The sequence below is a fragment of the Schistocerca nitens genome, chromosome 1 (genome assembly GCF_023898315.1).
Source record: "Schistocerca nitens isolate TAMUIC-IGC-003100 chromosome 1, iqSchNite1.1, whole genome shotgun sequence".
Taxonomy (NCBI): Eukaryota; Metazoa; Arthropoda; class Insecta; order Orthoptera; family Acrididae; genus Schistocerca; species Schistocerca nitens.
The window spans coordinates 532,014,045-532,033,596 of record NC_064614.1 but is presented as its reverse complement, the minus strand read 5'-3'; the positions used below and the strand labels follow the sequence as shown (position 1 = coordinate 532,033,596).

Here is a 19,552-nt window from a genome sequence, read left to right as displayed (position 1 = left end):
GGACTGATGACCATAGATGTTAAGTCCCATAGTGCTCAGAGCTATTTGAATCATTTTGGTTCAAAATGGTTCAAATGGATCTGAGCACTATGGGACTTAACATCTATGGTCATCAGCCCCCTAGAACTTAGTACTAGTTAAACCTAACTAACCTAAGGACAGCACACAACACCCTGTCATCACGAGGCAGACAAATCCCTGACCCTGCCAGGAATCGAACCCGGGAACCCGGGCGTGGGAAGCGAGAACGCTACCGCACGACCACGAGCTGCGGACGAACCATTTTGAACACACACACACACACACACCACGCGCGGTGTGTGTGTGTGTGTGTGTGTGTGTGTGTGTGTGTGTGTGTGTGTGTGTGTGTGTGTGTGAACTTGTGATGGGACATGTAGAGAATTATAGAAGACTATATGCAAATTACAACTAAAGCTTACACCACATCCGAATATTGATAGCTTCTATTATGAGACATCGCAAAGACGCACCTGCCACACGTCTTTAACATTATGATCTTAACATACAGAACGCACAGTTGACGAATCCCACAATTTATAGGTATAAATAAAATCTATGCATTTGCTACGAGACACAGACCAGTGCATTTATACTAGGCGAAAACGTTGCGTGCGATAGCAGGGTGTTAATAGCAGCACAGTACAGTTAAATAGCAGGGAGTGTATTCCACGAGCACTTTTCAGTTCTTTTTATCGTGGGTAAAGGAATTATTAATGAAAGTGCGCAGTGAAACCGCTAGCCCCCAATGCGAAAATAATAAGGGCCGCGTGTTGGAGGGTTCCTCGGAAACAGCGCTAACTAGTAGCGAAGCAGAGTCCATTAGCGGTCTGTGGCGACCACGGCGGCAGTGAGGGGAGTCCGGCGCTGGCCAGCACAACACGGCGCAGCGTATGGCGCGCACAATAGGCGCGGCTGATTTGCGGACGGACCTCCCCCTCGCTGCCGCCGGCACTTATTTCACGCGGACGCCCAGCAGCAGGGGTTGCGCCCTCACGCGCTGCCCTGACGCGGAAAAATTGAATTTCCTTCGCCTTGCGCCCTCAATCCGTAGCCCATCCCATCGATTGGGTTATTCAGTGGCAGGACGCCCTCGCGAAAGCAGTTTACCAGATTTCGATTTCTCCCCCAATATTTAAGTGAGATAGCTCCTATTTGATATTTATCACCGAACACAAGAATCACATCGATCAGTAACGCTTCCTCCGAAGGTGGTAACTGGTCCTCTTCGAAAGTATATGTCACGTAACGTACGTTTGTGCCCGAGAAATAAAGGGCGGGGCAGTCAAAAGTAGCCCGCCCGCCCCCGAATGCGAATGCAGTATTTCGACTTCTGAAAGAGTAAACAGCTGCAACAATTGACAGTTTATGGAATTATCGATTGTTAGCAACCTGCTCTCAATAGTACAGTGTATATTTTTGCGGTATGAAACATGACTTTCTCGACAGAAGAAAGAACTGAAATTGGGGAAGCATATATGAAAACAGGTTCGATTAAGGAAGCTAGCTAAATTTTCAGGGTCAAGTATCCGGATGGAGGACAACCGGCAAGGAAAGCAATAAAGAGTCGGTATAAAATTTGGTGCACCTACGTATCTCTGCAAAATAAAAACGACACAGAATTTCTTCAGTTCGCACAGCAGAAGTTCTTGCACACATTCTCCGAAGAATTATTCGCAACCCAAAGAAACCTCCACGGAAAATGGGCACGGTAGCCACAAGTAAATAGGGAATTGCCATCGGAAGCCGTATCGTGTGCCGGTTGTTCAGCAGTCACGGAAGGATGACAGTCAGGAACGTGTAGATCATCGCACTTGCCTTTTGAATAACAGCAACGATGGTTTGTTTGACTTCGCATTACATCATGAGTTATAAAGCATTGTTTCATCTTGCCGATCATGTGAATTCGCATAACACAAGGTGCTGAGGAACGCAGAACCCTAACTTTCTACGTCAGCAACCTCTCCATGATGTAAAAAATTGGCGTAATAAGGACGAGCATCACTGGACCGATATGTTTTGACATTACCCTCAACACGGTTGCATATATGGAAATTTTTGATACGTTATGTGCTCAACTCACTGAATATGAAAGACGATACTTATTCTTCCAGAAAGATGGGACAACATGCCACTGGTCTAGGGTATCGCTGGAACCACTCCATTATTTCTTCAATGAGGATCAAACGGTTAGCAAATATTCATAGCCAGCACGTTCGCCGGATATAACATACGATTTTATCCTGTGGAAACACCTGAAGAACAAAAAAATGGTTCAAATGGCTCTGAGCACTATGGGACTTAACATCTATGGTCATCAGTCCCCTAGAACTTAGAACTACTTAAAGCTAACTAACCTAAGGACATCACACAACACCCAGCCATCACGAGGCAGAGAAAATCCCTGACCCCGCCGGGAATCGAACCCGGGAACCCGGGCGTGGGAAGCGAGAACGCTACCGCACGACCACGAGATGCGGGCCCTGAAGAACAACTATGAAACAAATCCCCATACAACAGAGAAACTGAAAGGCATCATTAGCCTTGAAGTTACCGCCATCGATATCCGAACTTTACGCAGGGTGTATCTCAATATGCTCAGACGTGCACAACTGTGTACTGATACTACAGGTTGTCACTTTCAACATCATCTACAAACTTTATTTTTTCGCTGTAATTTTCATTGCAAATAAATAGTAAGTCCATTTCAGCTCTTTGTTCCTGTAATTTCAGTGCGTTTCTCTATACTTACTCAGGCTACTTTGATCTGCGCCGCCCTGAACATCACTTATCAATTCCCGAAAACGATCGCAACTTTCATATACACCACCTGAAAAGGAAAGTAAAGGAGCCAGAAGACATGGTCAGACGTACACGTACACGCCATCGGCAGGCATATAAATGAGCAGAGTTCCAATTCTTTGGGACAGGTAGAAAGACCAGCTGAGTGAATTAATGTTTCTCGTGTTTAGTGTTGTGACCAGGACTGTTAGGGTATATAAGGAGTGGGAATAGCGTCGGATGTTGAGTGATCATTGCGAAGGACAGGGAGACACCGCATATGAGACAGATGTGTCAGGATCTGAAGGAGTTTGAAAGAGGCCCCATTATGGGTATCCATTTGGCTGGCTGGTCGAATCGTACAGTATCCAGATTTGTAGGGCATTCAGATGCATCAGTGGCTCAATGTTACGCAACAGGGGGAACGTGAGGGAAGGAATACAGGTCATCAGCTTCCTAGTCACCGCATCTGACCGCCGCAAGAGCGGATCGCTGTATTGCGAGCCAGAAACATCATAATCCCTTCACATCTGTCCCTGCCATCCGAGGAGGAGTAATGCATTCCCTGCAAAATGTTTTGTCACTCCACATTGTTGGTCGGAGACTAGCAACAACAGGACTATAGAATAATCGCTCCACACTTGAGTGACTTTGAGGTTCTCCTGAGGCTAGTAATATTTTCATATCTGTCCATGGCAGAGAAGTGTGGGACCAGCTTGGACTTCACCTCTATCACCAGCATCCAGGATATCAAGGAACGGTTACTGCAGTTGTGGACAGTTAGCCTCATGTCGGCTTTTTGACACCCTTCCCAACCGAATCAGTGCATCCGACCAGGCCAGAGCGGGTATAGCATCATACTGCTAAGTGGGCTAAGAATTGCCAAGGTTTTCGTAAATGCGATTAGATTTTATAATTGCTGAAATGACGTCACATACCCTCTCGGCCCGTGAAGTTCCATTTAGTTTCCTCCCCTTTCTAAGTGCTTAATTTGTTGTCAGTATCCTGTCATAAATGCGTAGATATAACGTACGGAATGAATACGCCATAATTCCTTAGCGTCCGTTCGACAGTGAGTATTCAGCGTGTATAACTGCTATGCAGAATACCGGGTTTCAGTGCCCAGTACCGCCTGGGATTAATCCTCGGTGGGAATACTGGAACGGGTTGCACTCTGTCACAACTGAGGAGCTACTTGAATTAAATGTCCCTCAAAATTCCGGAAATCTAAGAGCGGCTGGGATAATGACGTGCTGATACCATTCACCTTCACACCGCATCCAAATGTCACTGACAAAGGGGGGCAACTAAAATGCCAGCCGCCTGCGCAGGTCTTCGGGGCCATAACGTGGAATCGGTAACAGCAAATCCTTAGGATTAAGTCAATGAATTTCAGTTCAGCTGCGTGTGAAGTCGCTAACAATACTTTGTGGGCGTTTGAGAACGACAAACGATACTCGGAGGAAGTAAAATAGGGATAGGATCCTCTCGACTGCAAGATCATTGGAGACGGAGCACGATTTCGAACTGGAGAAAGGTAAGAAACAAAACGGCAGTAGCTTTAAAATGCTGCCAGGCTTGATAACGAAGCTCCAGCTGATGGCAGTGGAAGGGTGCGTGGAGAGGGAGAAAGGGGAGGAAGAGGGGGGGGGGGAGATCGTAGGAGATTTATTGCGTCGTATAGTCCTATCAACAGCGCGAGAGCAGAACACTGAGTTTCACCCCTACAAATTTTCGCTATTAATGATCTAAGACTAAGCAGGCAGATGGATAGGCGGAGAACGGGAATTGTGCTGTTGTTGGGTATTTCCGGGAATATTGCGAGACTTAAATTATCACCGATGAGTACACGGAAACACAGACATTAGCGGAAAATGGTAACGACCAGTAGCTCGCTTTGTCCTTTTTGAAGGCGATATTTATGCAACGAAGGGCAGATACGGTCTACACGTGTCGGATGCGGGCTGCCTGAGGGCGTCATTAGGTTTCAATTACGAGCGGCGCGCTGCGCGGTGCGGTGAGGCGCCATTGTGACGGCGCCGGGTAATGCGTATTTGACGACGGCCGCCATTGGCTGGCGGCGCAATTAGCCTGTCCTGGCCAGATAAGAGGCCGCACCACCCCTCGCCTCACTTCGATTCCCCAGGCTCATGTGCGCGCGCCACTGCTTTCCGGGGTACCCACCCTGCACTGTGTTGGCCAATCCTCTTTACTAGGAAGTGCCATGTTATCACACGAACACCACTCTAAACAAGCCGACAATACATCTACATGTCTACATCTACATGACAGTTCATGACTTGGCATGGTGTTCATAGAACCGCTTTCAAACAATTTCGGCCCTTTCCTCTCTACAACAGCACTTGGGAGAAAATGAACTCCTAAGTCTGCCCGTGAGAGCTCTGATGTGTTTTATTTTACAACCATGGTCGGAAACATACTTTCTTATCCGGAGAACAAAGTTGGTGACAAAAATTTCCTGGAAAAATGCCGCAGTAACTAAAACCGTTTCTGTTTTAATGACTTCCATCTCAACCCGTGTATCATATCCGTGATACACTTTTCCCTATTGCGCTGCCCTCCTTTGAAGTTGTTCTCTGACAGTCTTGTAACGTCCCCGTACTGTGCAGCAACACTCCAGAACAGGACGGGCAAGCATATTGTAGTGTCTCTCTTTAGTATATTTTCTGCATCTTCTAAGTGACCTATCAACTAAACGCAGTCTTTACTTCACCTTCCTCATAACATCTTCCATATGATGGTTCCAGTTTAAGTTGTTCGTAATTTATTTAACTTTCATGTGAAGGACCTTCTTATTCTTTTGGATCAAATGTCACTTTTTGCATAAATCAGTTGTCTTTTCTGAACCATTTCGCAATTCGTTTTGATCTGGCGACTTTACCATTCGGTGAACGACAGCATCTTCTACAAATAATAAAGACAGCTGCTTACATTGTCTGCGAAATCATTTATACAGATTTAGATCGGCATAGTGCCTATAATATTTCATTGGTGAACCCAAGATATCACTTCAGTTTCCCTAAATAATTTCCCGTCAATTACTACAAACTGTGGTCTTACTGCAGATCACGAATGCTTTGCCGGCCGGAGTGGCCGAGCGGTTCTAGGCGCTACAGTCTGGAGCCGTGCGACCACTACGGTCGCAGGTTCGAATCCTGCCTCGGGCCTGGATGTGTGTGATGTCCTTAGGTTAGTTAGGTTTAAGTAGTTCTAAGTTCTAGGGGACTGATGACCTTAGCAGTTAAGTCCCATAGTGCTCAGAGCCATTTGAGCCATTTTAAACGAATACTTTCGCAGACCTGAAACGATCCTCCACAGGCACGAAATTTGGTTAGAATCCTTATAAGAAACTCCGTCAAACGCCTTCTAGAAGCACACAGATATGGAATCAACTTTAGAAACTGTCGATAGTACTGATACTTCGTTAAATAAAGAGCCAGCTGTGTTTTGCAAGAACTGTATTTCATGAACCCGTAATAGTTTTGTGTATCGTTTTCTTCGAGGTATTTCATAACGTCGAAGGCAGTATATGTTCTCAAAAATCCTCCATATATCTGTCGCAAACAGCTCAGTTTACTATCAGCAGACATCACCGTCATCGTCGTGTATCACAACCGCTTCCACTGATCCACGCAGCAAGGAGAAAATTTCTCAGCCTGGCGGCGAAGTACAGTCTCTAATGCCAAGAGCATGATGGTGGCACAGAATGTAAGGTAGCAAGGGATCTCACAGGTATGTAAACATCTTGTGTGAATTATATTCCATATCTACAAAGAAGAGAGAATCATATGGGCAGCTGTTCCGCTGCACCTCGAAATACACTTCGAAAATGGAGGCGTTGACGGATACGTGGATGGAGACTGGAATGCGGATGAGGCTTTCATGTTAGATGTTTAGCGAGCGAGTCTAAATTCATGAAAAGAGATGTGGTCTTGGTGGCAGGATTTTATACAGGCAGAATATATGTACGGAACGTATGGGCAGCGGAGCATCTCCATCTCAAGTATTAACGTGTGTCGCCTCGGAGGATTGACTCAAGCTAATAGTTTCATTCACGTCAGGTACCTTTCACACGACGTAAACCTCTCCATTGGCTGTGTAGTGCATATCGTGACAGAATACTGGACTACTAGGTGATGCGTTCTCTCTGGGTCCTAGGCTTGGATCCTTTTTTTTTTTTTTTTTCATGTACACCAGTTTCGACAAACTGGTTTACCGATGGAACAAATACTAGGCAGCTGTGGAGACTACGTGAATAACTAATATGTACCAGTGCCTTTGTAACTTAGTATTTCTCTTTGATTTCCTGAATTAATCTTCCATACCTGAAGACTTGGTACTTTCCTTCCTGCACCACTCTTGCAATCCAGACTCGTGTCCACGCATCTTCCGCCCATTTGGTCCATTAGATTGTCACTCTATCACAGTGGTTTCCAACCTATCTGAGACCATTATCCCTGAGTGTAGTCATATGTTAGCTAGAATCCTCCCATTCTCCTCGGACCCAGTACCCCATCTTGACAATTAGGGCCTAACTTAACTTTAGAATGAAAAGTCATTGAGGCAACTGGTACGGCTTGTTTCTAGCACCCTTTTTCAGAGTAATGACGCTATTCTCAGTGCATCACGAGCGCTACCCCCAACTCCTCCTCAGAGCAGAAAGCTATTCACAATGAGGGCTGACACTTGTGGCAAAGCAAGCTTCCTTTGAACCACTCGTCTCCTCGCCGACACTGTCTTCACCCACACCCTGCACCCCATTTGCAATTAATAAAATTAAATTATATCCACTATACTTAGGCCAACTGTCTCTAAATCACCTGATCGTTAACTCCTTACTTCTGAACGGGCAGAAATTGAAATACTTTAGCCTGCCAGTGCTTTGCGTCTAGCCATAGGTAATAATAAGGTGTAGGTCCTAAAGCAGTGTAGTAGCCCCTACACAGTTACTGCTGTGTACTGCTGTCAGTTGGTTGTTCAAAAAATGGCTCTCAGCACTATGGGACGTAACATCTAAGGTCATCAGTCCCCTAGAACTTAGAACTATTTAAACCTAACTAACCTAAGGACATCATACAACACCCAGTCATCGTGAGGCAGAGAAAATCCCTGACCCCGCCGGGAATCGAACCCGGGAACCCGGGCGCGGGAAGCGAGAACGCTACCGGACGACCACGAGCTGCGGACAGTTGGTTGTTGCGAAGTGAATAATGAAGTAATTTCTGGTGCACTGCGGGAACTACATACAAACTGGAGAATGCATTTTCGTGAGATATTTAAGCATATGTGATTATAGGGTAAATGAAGGTAATAACGCCGTGCAGTTTTAACGCCATGTGCAGTTTTATGGCTAATTTGCTACGGAAGACCACTGAAACAGATCTGAATTACTGCTGCGGAGGCTTCGATGACATTTAATATCCCACGAAGAGACTAGCTGACCAAGAATGAGGGAAGATGTCAACTAGGGAAATTGGCCGTAATCCAAAACAGCAATTCTCAGAAGACGGTTATTCAATAACCATTCATTAGCAGCGTTGACATCGGGTCTTGCAAATTCTGGCAAGAAAACTTCAGTCAGAGCACACTCCATGTCCCGCACAAAGGATCTCTACTGTGGTGACTATGGAGGCTACTTCTACGACAAAAGCTGCAAGAAGGATTGGATTCAGTGCACACAATGTAAAACATGGTGTCATGAAACATGTGATAATGGATCTGTAGAAACATGAGGGCTGTGTACATTCTGCAAATATGGCTGTGATGAACCTGAAAGTGACTGGATCAGAAGTTCGTTGTATGCTCAAATTTTGCACTTTTGGCATAATTGTTGAATTATCACTTCTATTTTTGGTTGCAGTTACGCATTTGTTTCATTTCTGATTAGGAACGTCGGGTGTCATAAATGAGAGAGTTTCAAACTGGCATTATTACAGTCACTACGTCTTACAACCACCAGTCTTCCCTTTCCTACACAAAAGCTGTACCTAAAAATATTGAATATAGGCCACTTTTTTTAAAGGAATCCATAAAGGAGGTGTTACCGTATAACTCTTTAAAAATTAGACATTTTGCATATCTCTATACAACTTTAGACACAATTAACTAAATGCATGCGTTATTACCTTTAGTTTCCCTACGTTTCAATTTTACCGCCATTGATGCATGTTACAAAGAATGTTTGTAGGGCGTGTGCTATGTGATGAAGGTGATGTTCATACGTTTGTCACATAAACTCGAACCCCCACCACATTGTGAGACCCATTAGTGATAGCATTTGAAAAAAAATAATTATTGGTAACTTTTGTAATCAGCATTACAGTCCTATGAAAAATGACAATAGTAATGAGGTACTAAAACGATTTAGTTTCATGACTGAAATGGACTTCAACCCTTTTGTTCTTACCGCTCAGAAAATTATACTTTATCCCTCAGGGATTATTACACCCAGGATGGGAACCATTGCTCTAGTATTTTCATTTCAATTAATATTCCCCTCTTCCTTCCCGAAAATCACTGGCCTCAACTTCCTCACCAGATGAGAGTTCGAATTTTTCTTAATATTTCTTGAAAATCCACGGTTACCCTCCAACGCTTTGGTTTTTGTTTTATTTCCGGATGCTGGCTGGCGTGAATAGATACGTTCAGATGTCATCCACAATAATAAAACGATGCACAACAGCAGTTTAAAAAAGTGGCTGATAAATTAGTTTTCAAAGATAGGAAGACAATAAAAGAATTTATTAACGTGTGCAAAATCGGCGATGAATGTGGAAAGAAATTGACTTTTTTTTTTCAGAGGAACCATTTGATTCAAGCGATTTGAGGAAACCACAGAAAATTAAAACAAGTAGGCCTTCCTTTGGACAAAAGCATCCATTTCTTAACTGTTGGAAATGAAAGAGGAAGCTCCTGACAACCGTTCACCAACTTTCGCTGTCGATAAACAGCGAAAAGTAGAGAATTTAGTATGTGACTCATGTTGATTCGATAGGGGAACAGTAAAGTACAATTGGGAGAGGGAAACTGGCGCCTGCCTGTAACTTTCCCATTAAATCGAGCCGTAGTCAGCTGCAAGTATTCAACATCATTCCAACTAGGAGGAAAGATATGTCAGGCTGTGGAATATTTGTGCAGTAGTTGTGAAAGACTTGAGTCCAAATATCCTTTGAGTGTTAATGGGTTGTATTTTGTTTGTAAGTATCCCACACAGCAACATAGCATTTCTTTTGTTTCTCTACAAATTTCGTAAAGTCAGGTCTTTGACACTGTTGTGACTGATGAAATGTTTCCGACGAATTAACCTTGCTAATATTTTTTCATACTGTTGTGCCGTCGGCTGGCCTTTGGCCAGTGTCACTTGCTCACAGACCTCACAAGAGAAACTTCCCATCCCAAACCTCCCCCCCCCCCACCCCCTAGGTTTAGTGGTAAGATCGTCACGTTCACAGCCCGTCCAAAACTGAGCACAGATCAAGCATGAAAACAGGAAGAAGATTTTCGCACTCCAGCACACTTTATTCCTGTTTCCACGCTTGATTTGCGTACAGTTTTTGACGCAGTATCCGTTGGGCCATCTTACCACTAAATCTAAAAGGGGTGCGATGGGGAATTTTCCTTGTCAGCAACCTTTATTGCGCAAGAAGAAGTATTAAAAATCTATTTTTCGTCACTGTTGTAGTTAACGGTGTCTGCTGGTGAGACAACAAGCTGACATGTTGCAGGCAATTAGCGTGCTGTGCAACGGATAAACATTTTAAACCCAGCTTGAGAAACACGTGCTACAGAAGGCATGCTGAATCAGATAGCATCGCGCATGTTCTCCAGTGTGGTGACGCGCACACAGCCTAGGCAAACGCGTGCGACCATTAATATGGGAAGGGCGTCCAGCTCCGTCTGAGACGGCCGTTTACGTCTGCAGGCGTGGTGTACAGTTTGCCAGCTCGCGTCGCTAGCAGCAGGAAGCCCGCGCCGTCGCGTGTCTCCCTGTGCGCTCCAGCGTGGCGTGGCGTAGCCTGCCTTGCCGTGCTCATTGGCAGTTGGGGCCGCGTGGCGAGTTGCGGGTTGCGTGCGCCGCGCCCGCAGGGGCTGCCTGCCTGCCATTAAGATTTCCAGACGCTGCTCTCTGCAGATGAACGGCCGCAACTGTGGACGGGGGCCCACGGCTCAGCTGTGCAACACCGGGCTACTTCCTCTCCATCACAGATAACTCCCTCCCTACAGCTAAACAGAAATCTGTTTATACAGAGGTCACTGCCTTTCGACACGAATTCGAATAGTACACAGAGTGAAAATTATTTTAACGGACGAGCTTTGGCAGGGTGCACGGGACACACATTTTTTTCTTTCGTGTCATTCTTCCGTGAGGATTTTTTAAACAGGTACATGGGTTTTCTGTGGTGGAAATTAAAGTAAGGTTGTATGGGACAATAAAACACTTTTTCTCATGTGTTTTCGTGTGTGGAGAAAATGTGACACAACGAAGTTCTAATTCTTTATTACCATGGGACAATAACATCAACACAACATAATCAATTCAGTTACAGCAGATGCTCAAAAATGCCCCCATTGACTTGCAAACAGAGGTTAACCAGTGGGTCAAGTTCTGTCTCATACGGTCAAAGGCAGCAGGAGTGTCTTTAATTCCTGCTGCTGCTGCTAGCCGGGCAACCAAATTCTCTTCTGTTTCAACAGGGGTTTTCTGCACAACATTGCACATCTCTCCGTGCACAAAAAAGTCCAGAGAGGTCAAATAAAGAGCTCGAGTAGGCCATGGTACAGGACATTGGAACTAATCCACTTTCCTGGAATCTGTCGCTACCAGAATCGACGCACAGGACGACTAAAGCGTAGCAGCAACCCGTCATGCTAGAACCACATGTGCTTTCCTTTAGCGAGTGGTACGTCATCCAGTAACGTTCTGGGAAGTAAATTTTAATAATGCCAGTCATTTAATAACCTAGACAGGAGATATGGAGTCATCACCAACAACATCTGCCCACACATTAACGTAGAACCGCAACCGATTACCTCGAGTAAATTTGGCATGTGGATTAACCTCACTCAAAGCATGAGAACTGTTGACGTTGAAGACCCCATCACGCCCGAACGATGCTTCATCTGAAAACACCTCAGATGATTGCAGTATAGGAGGCATTAGACACCGTTCCACGTAACACTGCGAACCTTTGCTCTGAGTGGTTAATCATATAGTTCCACGTTGTTCAGCCGCTGTAGTGAAATGGATGTCCGCAGCTCGTGGTCGTGCGGTAGCGTTCTCGCTTCCCACGCCCGGGTTCCCGGTTCGATTCCCGGCGGGGTCAGGGATTTTCTCTGCCTCGTGATGACTGGGTGTTGTGTGATGTCCTTAGGTTAGTTAGGTTTAAGTAGTTCTAAGTTCTAGGGGACTGATGGCCATAGATGTTAAGTCCCATAGTGCTCAGAGCCATTTTTTTTAAATGGATTAACAATTTCTGATGAAGGACGTTTCTTACCTTTGATTTGGCTTACATGTTTTGCGCAACTGCACACTTGCTGAGAGCGATTAGACCCTACGCCCTCTGCCGGATTAAAAAATGCTCAAGGTATCATTACATTGGAGAACTTTTTAGCCTCCCATAGTATGTCGGTTTCGACAATTTTCACCCTGTATATCATACTGTCCACCAAAAGACTAGCGACTCTACATTCAATAAAGCGTCACTGTAACTACTAACCCCCTCTGCATCTGAGTTATTCGACTTTGTTTAACGCAGTTACAAGTAACTTTCTCTGTCTAATCACTGCAAATTATTGTGCTTTTTGCCAAGCCCATTTTTATGCCCCTTGGTAATGGAGATTTCTGGCCTCTTATTGCTTGCCTACCGCATGCGTCGCACCCGCAATGTAATTCATATATTACTGGCAATGTCTCCCATGACTCCTCCTACCATCGTAGTTGGTGAAGGTTTGCGGTCTTCTTACCCAGTCGGATTTTGCACCACGTGAGTATGGAAAACAATTGTTGTTCGTCCACCGGAAGGCACTAGATACGTCTAATAGGAAGAAAGCGTACATGCTCCCTAGCTTTCTTTGCTGGGATTAAAATTTTAAAATACCTTATCGATAACGATATCTTTAACGATGGTTCCCAAGCTTGCTTAACGATAGGGCGGATGATTGGCTTAACTTCCTTGACCGAATGAAGCGATGGATCTTGCTCGGTGAGCTTGCTGTTGACAAACATTAACTCAACTTTCCTATTTTACCGTTCCATCGGCATGTGTATCTTCTCTTCCCACAGCTGTTAAAAACAAGGAAAACAGAGTGTGTCGAAGTTTTCCTTGGATATAACGCAGTGTAGCAAATAAGATTTGAGTGACACTTTGACTTAGTCTTATTACACTCGAGAACAACTTTGTGTCAAATAGGTTTCATTAAATACGGGGGCTGTTGCGCTTCTATATCTTTTATGAAAGGAGCGTGTTCCTGCTTTCCATAAAAGACCGACTTTTTGACGATGTAATACGTGCTTTAAGCTCTGCGTTTGGAAATAGTAATCGGGGGGAAGTAACAGTCGTGTCCACTATCACATGGTAACTGTCACCGCTTTTGGTACTAGAAGACGATGGACAACAAACTGAAGTCAGTCCCTCTATAACACCAAACCAATTACGAATCTGTGGTAGAGCTTCAGTTTCTTTGGAATAAAAAAAATGGTTCTCTTCATGGAGCGGTACATCGAATGCCTGCAGTAGAATCTGCGTCATAAGGAGTATATCCGCAACTGTGCTGTTGAATCTATGAATGTTTGATTGACAGAGCCAAGCAAATTATCTTGACAGCGAATGATGAAGTGAAACTAAAGTGACATTGGTACGTTCTAAGATTGTTAGTTCATGGTGCTGTTGTGTACAAGGAAGTACCGTTGTTGGATGATCGTAAGAAATTGAAAAATATTATAGCGATATTTCCACTTCGTGTAATGAATGGCAACTTTCTCTGTATATTTGGATAAATGCAAGATCGTGCGTATGACGAAGAAATGTCCCGATATAATCCGATTACAAAATTAGGAATGAACATCTAGCGCTCGCCATAGCGTTTAAATATCTAGAGGTAATATAACAAGAGGTATGTATCTCGTGGAAATCGGGTTTTCTGCCGGATATCAGCGTCTTTCAGACATGATATTTCGACGTCATTACTTGACGTCTTCATCTGGTGTTTGGAAGACGCTGATATCCGGCAGAAAACCCGATTTCCACGAGATGTCATCAAATCGCCGGGAAAGTCTAAGAAATTACAAGAGGTATGTAATGGAACGAAGGCGCAAAATCGGTATTGAGAAAGATGGATGTAAGATTTCGATCTGTTGACAGGGTTGTGCGAGAAGCAATGTATCTGGAAACTAAGTCGCACACAAGACGCAAGAGCAGCCAGTTCTGAAATATTGTTGAAATGTTTGGTGTCATTGCGAAGCAAGCATGACAACACACACAAAAACTTCAGAGACTTGCTGATGGGGTACCGACCGGTTGGTATAGCGCATACGAAAGTGTAACAGAAATTATCGGGGAAGTTAAATGGAAATTTCTGAAAGAATGAAGAAGTCGGTCTCACGAAGTTTAAGAGAATGAAAAAATGTGACATTTCTTCTTCCACGATCGTACACCTGAAGTAGGACTCATGAAAGGAGCACTAGAGAGATTGGAGCGAGCTCGCAGGCATATCGAGTGTGTCTTTTTTTCTCGTTCAGTACGCTAATCGAAACGCACAGAAAATCGCTGCTGGTATGAAGCATCCTTAGCCACGCACTGCAGGGTGGATTGTGGAGTGTATATGTTGATATCGAGAGCTAAGTATGTAAAATAACACGTTAAGCAGATTGTCCTGTAAGATGGTTTTGGAATTCATTTGCAGGTTTAAAAAAGGCAGTGACGCGTCGTGTTGCGGAGGCACAGTTCCGGTGAGCGACGCGCGTCACGGAAGCACTGTGAGAGAGAAAGAGTGTATGCAGTGGACTCACCCGTAGGCGGCGAGCGTGGGGTCGTACGGGTAGTAGCCGGTGGTGGGCTGCAGGCCGGCGCTCGTCCACGCGCCCATGTCTGCCGCCGCCGAGCCGCTGTCCTTCAGCGCGTACGGGTTGCTCTGCCAACACAAAAGCCGCAACGCGCATTGCCTTCTCAAGCCGCTCGCAGCAGAGCACTGTGCACAAACACTGTAGTAGTCGTCACGAACTGTACGGGTTAAGGTTATCTCGCCTATGTACAGAATTGCCATTTAGAGTTAATTCAGTTGTTAGTGAAAAAAACGTCCAAAATAAATACTAAACAATTCTACTTTTAGTCTAGAATAAGATATATACTTTCCTGAAGTAAACTCTTGCCAGTCACTACGAAAAACCAATTAGTGTTCCAATTAATTTTGAAGAAAAGTATTTCTTTACTTCAACCCCTGGGAGAAGCAAGAAGCAGTAACATGTTTGGAACGAAAAAAATGTATGAACATTCGCAGAATATATAGATGCAAGTAATACAAAATTTAGCGAGAAAGCATGAAAGTATTCAGAGATAAAAAACTAAATATCTTAACAGGCGTGAAATTCTTACGTCTGTGTAACGAAAAAATTCGTCGCTGATGGATATGCGTTCGTACAAGCTTCCTGCGAGGCCGTCTTTCAGGAAGTTATTACATTAATTCTGAAATTATTTGAGATAAGAATGTTGTAATTTGTCACCAACGACCGCGATATATTTACGAGAGACGCCGTGTGGGGAAGGCGTGAGATGACTTTCATACCGCTGCCAGGATTCTTGTTCCGACGTCTCGCCTTGAAAGGACCAAGAACATACCCCTCATCCCGAAAAGACAATATTCGTAGCTGTTAGGAACTCATCATCACCACCTAATCACCCAAACCACTGATATACACTGGATAGAAGTAGATACTGGTAGTTTCAGGCAACCATTACCCTCGGATCGTGCCAAATTCATTTGTTCGTATGGTCCTACGAAGCCTAAACTTCGTCCCAAGTAAACCAATAGCCCACACTCTTTGGAGCCCGTGTACTCAATTTTGTGCTGTAGTTGCGCAGTGCTTCACTGGCCGCAACATACTCTCCTCTACTGTAATGTTGTAACTGCCCTGCAGACCACTTGTTTATTAAAATCGTACATCTGAGTGAATATATTTTGCCGTTGTTATCCCTTTCGTGGTGAACGGAAGACATCACTCACATCTACAGCCCTTCAAGAAGTTAGTATGCAGCTAAAACACTGCACAGTTCTTTATGAGATGTGATCTGGCAAAGTTCCGTCTATCTACTTCGTCATGAGAAAGTTTGCTGAAAGACTTTTGAGACATTATATATTACATATTTAGTTTGTTTTCTGATGTAAACTCCGTTCCAGCATACACACAGGAGACTTGGACAGGCAACTACTCAATGCACAGAAAACTGCTACTCAGTATCGTATCAATAATGCAGGATAAGTCCGCGAAACTTAAACACACAGAAGTATCAATTTGTCGCACTAACCAGCCGACCTCATACGACGTTTCTTGATCAGGAGCGAAGCGGGGTGAGACGCGAGGAGATGACATGGGCGACTTTGAACCGCCTCGTTTCATAACGGCAACTACACGACATGTTACGAACTAATCGTACAAACCACTCATTTGTGACTTTCCCGATGGCAAAGAGCAGACACAAATTTCGCTGATGAAATGTGTCCTCTCCTTCTTCAAGCCCATGACTTAGATTATTAGATATTCATTCCTCTTGGTATTTAACGTAGCTAACATTCCTACTGGATAAAACTCCAAAAGTGCCGATCAAAGGCATACTTAACGTAAACTGAAAAACAAAAATTCTTTCGAAATTATGTCTCGCCCTATCCATTGTAATCAGCGTAAAATTTCAGTTGTCGAAGAACCTTAGTAGCAGTACACTGCAACCATCATCATTAATTTTACCACCACCACTGCTTCACCTGAATTACTAGCATTTTAAGACTGAATAACCATCATTTCTTCATGGAGCGTAATTGCTATCAGAAGAGGTTGTTAGGTATTTTTTTTTTAAGTCGTAGGAATTTCAACTGCTTTAATACTATCTTCCATCTTTTTCTAGCTTGTCGTTGCCTGCTCATCTATCCTCAACTCCTACACCCAAAATCTTCTATAATCTGTCCCTAGTATTCCACTCTTCATTTATCTCCTCTATTGCCCGATTAACAGATGAGCGATTAATCTTTCCCTTCTCCTGCCAATGATTTCCATAGACTTCTTTCCTTGCCTATTCTTCTTGGCCCATCTTGATTTTTAGTACTGCTTAATTTCGTACTAATCATACCTAACGGGACTTCATGGCACCGGAATGAAGTTATACATCGGGGAACGTTTCATACGAATTACTGATTAAACGTAACAGACAATAATATTGCCATTTTAAGGCAGTTCATTCGGAAAGGCGACATTGCTCCAGTACATCGCTACAAGACTACGAAGACACCTGCGAGTACGCAGAGCTCCCCAAAAACGTGGATGCTTTCAAACAACATGAAAATTACCTTTTGTCTGTCAAGAAAAGAATGGACAGAGTTGCACCTTTGTATTACTACACTGCATAATCCACCAGTAGCTGTTACAGTAAAACAGAGAGCATAAATCAAGAAACTTAAGCGAGTTGTTACCATAATCACCATGCACAACACTGTCATAACCATTGAAGAGGATACGGCAGTTGGTGGTGTGATGGGCGTCTCGTAAGTCGAATGGTACCGAGACGACATTTAACGCAGGAAGATCGCTGAAGAGCCACTGGCAGTTCTGAAGCAGGGCAGACACGCGACAAGTGGCCAGCGAGCCGTGCACCCTCACCTCCCAGCACGTGCTTGTACCCATTACCGTCCGTCAAATCAGCTCAAAGGGGTGCCTTCAGACGGGGCAGTGTGGTAACTCAAAGTATTTCCGTGTAGGAAGTCGACTGTCTTCCTTAATGAAGGTGATATTCTTTGTAATAATGTATGTATTTGGTGTAATCGACGGGTATTACAGCATAGAAAGTGACTATGGCTGATCACTTGGGGCTTGTCCATAAAATATCCCATCAGCACTAAATTCAGCGGCTGGACGGAAGACACGGTATTTCGACCCGAGTCCTACGTTTGGAAGAAGGCTGCTGTTCAACATTCTGTCGACGTTGACGTCGTTACTGACGGTGAACAAACAACGAGGTCATTGGTCATGGAGTAGGAACTTTGATTTGACGAAGATGGGTAAGAAAATCAAACGCAGGAATCATACTGGTAACAGCAATGAGTGACTTAAGGAAGACACTGATATCCTGTATCCAAACGGCTAGATTTGGATTTGAGTCCCAGTATTCACAACTGCGAATCTAGAGTTTCAATTCTTCGACAGCTCAGTTGACAGCATCCTCTTCAGAAGAATGTCAACGGAGCTTATTAACAGTATTATAAAGATGTTTCTTGGTTCACTGCGTATTTCTAACAATATTAAGAACATAAGAAATTAAAAATATTACGAAATTAAACTGCTTTTTACGTTGTAATTTCACTGTTAAGGGGGGTGAAATGCATTGAAAGATGATCCACTGTAGTGTTGATACTGAAGTACCTTTTCTTTTCTTTGGGCTTCAGTAAATCCTGATCGGAAAGTTTTAGGTAAACAGACCAGATATACGTGAAGGGGAGTATTTTCAATAAATTATTTCGTGTTACGCCTAAATTCGTTGTATCACGTGAGCTTGCTTCTAGAAATCGATACCTATATGAAATGTTTTTTTACGCAGGAAGTATAGCCCAATCCAAAACATTACTCCCATTCAGCTTCTAATGGTAAGGTAGCTGGTATGTATTTTACAATCACTTGATGTGGAATTTTAGGGAGCTCCAGATATCTACAGATAATAAACTTTATTGTTCTAGTTTATGAGAGGGAAGTTTGTGAGTTAAGGACTGGTGCTCGATGAACTTCAAAAGGTGTTCGACGCAATCACTAATCGGAGAATTTGTGGACGTGGATATCATCTATAATTCATCAGCTTTTCAAACTGCCTTAGCACTATTCAAACATGTTAGCGTGTGGAGCTGTCCTATAAGGAAACACAAATTAGTTCGGGAAGAAAGAATGAAGCATGAAGAACTCAGCAATAATGTTCATGCGATCTAACGTTTAAATGATTTTTTCTTTTCCTAATGACTGACGGGTCACACACGGCCGAGAGATCAAGAGAATTATGCTACTGTAACTGGCCAGATAAAAAATGCAATGCCGACGTTCTTTCGGAAGATTCCGTAACCTGGTTAGCCGATCGACAGATGTAGTAATACGTACGACCAATGTTTGTACTCATTTCCACTGTTCTATGGTCCAGTTGTTGCAGTAATGATATAAGCGGCGGTTTTTTAAGTCAGCAAGTGCGCACGTACGTGTCTTCTGAAGGAAACTGGCATTTGCAACAACGTTAAGTTATGGTGCGTCCCGGAACACATGCTCCTCTTCCCGCTTATCATCATCATCATCATCATCATCATCATCATCATCATCAGACTTTTCTACATTGTTTTACAGGGTCATAGGATCATCATACATGTACTTCAGAACCCCATAAGTAGAAAGAATCGCCTAAATGTTGTGGAGTCACATTACCCCGCGGCTTTTTTTGGATGACGAGCTTGTGAGCTGAGGTTGTTAAATGTTCTACGCCCGCCTAGGACATATTTC

The 19,552-nt window shown here is 43.9% G+C and overlaps 1 protein-coding gene across 1 annotated transcript in view; it reads right to left on the bottom strand.

Moving 5' to 3' along the window:
• The window catches only part of LOC126259537 (homeobox protein araucan-like), a 320,746-nt gene that overhangs the window by 93,327 nt on the left and 207,867 nt on the right, over window positions 1–19,552 (bottom strand). The window contains exon 3 of the mRNA XM_049956455.1: window positions 14,828–14,949. Within this exon, the coding sequence (XP_049812412.1) occupies window positions 14,828–14,949 (122 nt within the window). The remainder of the gene's footprint in view (window positions 1–14,827; window positions 14,950–19,552) is intronic.